At 35.2% G+C, this 5,570-nt stretch overlaps 1 protein-coding gene across 1 annotated transcript in view; it reads right to left on the bottom strand.

The window, feature by feature from the left end:
* Positions 1-962, bottom strand: part of LOC106679657 (laminin subunit gamma-1-like) — a 139,101-nt gene extending 138,139 nt beyond the window's left edge. The window contains exon 1 of the mRNA XM_014418936.2: positions 838-962. Coding sequence (XP_014274422.2) covers positions 838-945 — 108 coding nt within the window. The 5' untranslated portion in view covers positions 946-962. The remainder of the gene's footprint in view (positions 1-837) is intronic.
* Positions 963-5,570: the final 4,608 nt, after the last annotated feature.

The raw sequence follows: 5,570 nt of genomic DNA, 5'->3' as shown, positions 1-5,570 counted from the left end.
CTTCTTCTTCTTTCTTCTTCTATGCTAGTATACATTTGCCATGCTTCTTCTTCTTTCTTCTTCTATGCTAGTATACATTTGCCATTTTTATTATCCATTTGTGTGTATGTATTGTATAAATTTAACAATAAAGGAGGTTACGAAAAAAAAAAAAAAAAAACAACATAAGAAATATTTAATTTAATTAGGATAAATTATTCCTAATTCAGAAATGATAAAATCGTCAACAAATGCCTATGAAATTTTACTTCTAACGCACGAGGGCCTCACGCATATTTTTTTTCTAATAATTTCGTAGAGAGGAGTCTACCAAAAATTACTTAAATACTGAAAAAATGTTTTTTGAAATAACTTTTTTTATATTATCGGACCCGTGTAAAATTATTAAAGAAATATCTTAGGCAATTTAGCAAAATAAAACTGATTCACTAACACACATCCTGTAGTTGACTAACACACTGACTCAAGTAGTTGTAGAAATAAAGCATGAAACTTTATATGATTAAAAGTATATATAATTATAAAATAATTTATTCGATATTAAGATTAATAAATTATAGAATGTTACGTTCTAATAACACTTTGGACCGAATACTGTACCGAAGTCTGTAAACAATACAATACTTCAAGCTGGTCACTCTCATTATTGAACTATTTCAATTCGGAATTATGTATCTAGGTAATTTTTTTTTTTTTCAAATAATGAATAATTTTTGTATATAATCAGTTGATATCGATACAGATCAGTTTTAAACTTGATTCTTCTAATGACATATATGATATAAATGTTGGTGACTAAAGAATAGCTCTATTATCTAGATAAAGAAGAGCAGTTACCGTGGGCCTGTGGAGGTGGTCGTAGCAGGAGGAGGTGGTGTCGTTGCGTAGGGCCGAGGCGACGCAGAGAGCCGCCGCTAGAACGCAGATCGCACGGAGGGCCCACATGGTAGGCCGGTCGGGCACAGACTGCCCGCTCATTCAGCCTCACTATCTGCCCCTCTTCCTCTTCCATGTGGGGGTCTTCCTACTAAACAAACTCCCATACATCTACGTATCTACTTTTGAATTCCGAGCGAATTTCTCGAAAATAATACTTTCTCAACAAAACCATATATAATGATGTCACCGGATTCACGAACTATAAATCAAATCGATCATGTTCTACATATGTGAAGAATACCAGGCCAATTTGGTTGATCTCCAAATCCAAAAAAAATCTTAGGCAATAATAAAAAAATGAACTTATCCATAAATATGAAGGTTTATGTTTCAAGTAGCCTACAATCCAAAAAAAAATCATGAGTCTATCCGATCCATCCACAGCATATCTCCGAGACCGCGCTACCGTTTTTTTTTTAATTTAGCATCCAAATCACAGGTCATCCCACAATGATCCTCTTAGCTTCACATTAGCCAATTTTTATTTTTTTTTTATTTTTCCTCATCAATTATTTTCTAGGAAGTTGTTGATTCACACCACGACTCCGGAGATGCCATCCACCAACTCACACGACGAGAACAGGTCCTCATCTATCGCTTACGAACGGAACACAGCCGTCTCAGAGCCCACCTTTACCGAAAGTTCCATATTTGATTCAGTAACTCTCTGCGAGTGTAAAGAAGGTGAGAAAAATGCCGAGCACATTCTCCAAACTTGCAAGATTTTTTTCGAGAAAGAATACTGATGCGTCCCTCTCCAACTGAGGTGCAGAGAAAGCTCTATGGAAGCCTGGTGGACCTCAGGAGAAGCACGGAATTCCTCAATTTAATCACTGACCTGGAGAAAACGCCAAAGAAGAAGTTGTTTATTCTTTATATGATAAGCTTATCAGCAGCTGCTGAGGTGAAAAGAAACTTTGTGCTGGATCGGTAGTACAACAAGATGGGAAAATAACCCCGAAACGTAGCACAAGTAAATATACAGCATCGATGGTATTCTAAAGGAAGTCTCTTAGCATCACAACATCTTAATATGATTTATTTTTAAAGAATTGGCATAATGATGACAAAAAAGTTACTTATTCCTTTTAACTTACTGATATAATAAATAATTATTTTAAAAAATAAACCATTCTATGATGATTTTCACTTGTTCTGCGAAAAAAGTAGATCATTTAACGGTTCAAGTGGATTTCGTGAAAATAATATTTTCTTAATAAAATCATGACCAAGTTGATGAAGCTCATAGAACATTTTAAGTTTGTAACATTTTGGAGAAGATACACATACAAACATAAACTTGAGAGAGATTATAGTTAGGCACAAGATAACAAATAAAAAGTACTGTAATAAAATCTACTCTTTTAGTGTACACCGACGGCAGTGATCTTAAAATCTGTCCAAAATACGTAAAATTCAAATTCACATAGCGAGAACAGAAGCGCGTTAAGCTCCTTATGGGAGGCTTCACCACAAAAGTGGGGAATTAATAAAAGCTTTTTAATCAAAACATATAATTAAATAAATAAAAAGGATATAAATTATAAAAAACTTATAAAACAGTCAGGTTCAAATAAGTCAATTTCATGTACTGATTTTTTCTAGGTATCTAAAAAATCTATCATCTATTTTCGTCCACAAAATAAATAATCCAGCCTTTAATCTTCAGGAAATTACACACTATTTTAAACAAAAGTCTGGAATTGATTGATATAAAAATTATTAATATCTATGCTGGAGATGAACGTCTAAAGATTGCTCAACTTAGTTCCACTGATTTTATTCCTAAATAAAATAAAATATGAATTCCTAAATAATTTTATTTGTTGCACGCCAGTTGATCTAACAAACTGAATGAAAATATGAAACTAGGAATTATCCAATAGTTTGGAATAGTTGGAATAGAAAAATTAGCCAATTTTTCACTTTACTGTAAATTATATGAAAATGGAAACTGCATATCTCAAAACATTCCAAGTGACTGCTGTATCAGCGAAAATAACTTAAGTTAGTAAATAGGTATTTAAGAGTTATAAAGTCTCAAAACAGGTTCAGTAATTTAAAAAAAAAAAAACCATTACAAATGATTTTAACGCCGTGACGAAGGCCAGACTTTTTTTTTTGAGCTCGAATATTAACTTTTGTAATTCTTTATATAATCAATTATTCAAAAAAATTCCTATATAGTTAAAAAAATTGTGAAGATCCGTCTTCCGAGCACCTAGAATCCGGCTGAAGTTGCATTGAATATATCGGTTTCCCTCAGGTAAAAAGTTCATTGTCTCTATAGCAGATCTAGCCCCATTGCAAATTAGAGATTTACTGATAAGGAAGTGGAATGTTCAAAGTTGGAATACAGCAGGTGGCCTAACAACAGTTACAATCGTGCTCAAGGTATATATACAATTTAAATATCGTGGCACTGTAAGAAGTTCGCTGGCTTGAGGAAGGCTCGATAAAGTAAGCTAAGTTACATTAACGCTTCTTAAACTTTTCCATGCCATTCAGAGTGCTATTTATGCAAGCTATTCAGTTCCTCGGGGAGAAGTTTTTTATTTATCTTTTGACGTTAAATATTAAGTTATAAATATCTAGATAGAACCGTTGTAGTTAATATCGCTTCTAAAGCTGGAGTTTCTACAACAAACCTTTTGGTTTTGTTGAGGTAGTAGTGTTAGTTGTTAGATGGTTATGACTTCAAATGAATATGTGAAGTATTCTATAACGAAAGGCCTTGACAATGCGTGTTCATGAAGGTTAGATAGCTGGTTAGGAGGATGAATGGACAGGATGAGTCTTCGGGTACGAGCTCTAAGTCCTCGAGGATGGAAACTTCGCTACGCAGGGTTCGAGCCTGAAGTTGCGAAGGGGCAGCCAAGTCTGACAGGTACGAGACGTAGGTCCATGCAGGAAGGAAACTTCGTTCTGCAGAGTTCACGCCTGCAGTCACGAAGGGGAATATAAGTCCAACGATTACGAGCAGTAGGTCCTTACGATAGGAATAATAGATGTAGGACAGAGGAGGAACCTATAGGAACCTGCATGAAATAAAACACATCAGATCGTTAAAAAAACAGATGAAAGAACATAATAAATTTAAATGCGACTATTTCATATTTCCCAAAAGGTACCAAAACTTTTTTTTTTTATTCGATCTCTCTAAAACAGAAAATAAAACATGAATTAGTAGGTTGCATTATGTGAGGAGAAACATAATTCAAATTGAGTAATACCTTTTTCTACCATGGGTACTTGAAGGTCTAAGTGAAATACTTATCTTTGTATTGAGATCCTTGTTCTGTTGTAACTCTGACTATAATATCTGGAGGTAAGGGTTAATATCTCACGGAAGCGATGATTAGTTGTGAACAGATAGATAATTAAATAAATAAAATAAAACAGAATAATAAGAAAGAGGTGATCGGAGTAGTAGTAAACACTTTTTTTTCAAAACCCCTTATAAAAAAAATTTGATAATGTATATATAAACAATATTTGTATGTATGTTCTCCTTTTACTGTAGAAATCTATATTCTAAGGAGTTTCTTGAAGTGTATTAGTTTTAAGGTGCGTATTTATAAGAGTGTATAATGTGTTGGGACACACATTAGTTCTGAATTTTTAATAAACCTAATCTAATATTACGTGTCCTTACGAAGTGCGTTGCTAACGCGCGTTGCTAACGGCGCAGGTGTCAGTGTATTGAATAGTGGATTTGTGCAGTACTGTAGTGAGTCGAAAAATTTTATATTGATGAACTCCAACACAGTGAGCAGATAAAATAACTGATGCAGTACCAGAGGCTTCTTTTTCCTCCGTGATGTCATTTGATGATAAAGTTTGAAGAGGGCGCTTGGTACCATCTGATGTAAAAATAATGGTGCCCCATATAGTAGCGCCGGTCTCAGGATACCTTTGTAGATCTGCAGCTTCATTCTCAGTGAGAGACCCGGAGAAGTGAGGATATGGTTGAGAAGATATGACTTTCGTTTTACTGTTCTCCCCTTCTGATGTAGGTGGACAGAAAGCTAATATTTTCCAATTAATATTACATCTTCATATAATCCTATAATATTACATCTTTTGAGATAGCGGTTTAGCTTTACGCCCAAATACGTGATAGAGTTGGAAAGTGAGCTCAGCATATCATTCACACGGAGAGTCTTCGGCAGTCTTGATCTCTTGTGCTCTGTGAGCGCGAACACAACACAGTCCGTTTTGGATGTATTGACTGAGATATTCAAGTAGCCCAGCTTTTGAACAATCTCAGAGAAAATTGATCCATTATGATGTAGAGCTGTCTCAGCGTTCATACTGCTGCAGTAGATGGTAATGTCGTCAGCGTAAGCGGCGACTGTTGCCTTCCTGTAGTTCTTGCCAACCACATCATGAGTGTAAATTGAAAACAAGACTGGCGAGAGGACTGCTCCTTGAGACACTCCGCTAGTCAGTGGGATAGATGTTGAGTGCTGGTCATGAACCCGCGCAGCGATGGCCCTGCTGTTAAGAAACGAGGCGATCACTCTGTAGAGCTGCCGCGGACACTCGAGATCCGCGAGATAACTTTCACAAAAATCAGTAAAGACTAAAATGACTTTATTCTAATATATTTACAAGAACTACATGTTACT

The sequence above is a fragment of the Halyomorpha halys genome, unplaced genomic scaffold (genome assembly GCF_000696795.3).
Source record: "Halyomorpha halys isolate HHAL.00 unplaced genomic scaffold, Hhal_1.1 Scaffold14.1, whole genome shotgun sequence".
NCBI lineage: Eukaryota > Metazoa > Arthropoda > Insecta > Hemiptera > Pentatomidae > Halyomorpha > Halyomorpha halys.
Note: the sequence above shows the minus strand (reverse complement) of the source record. Positions and strands in the feature narration are given on the sequence as shown.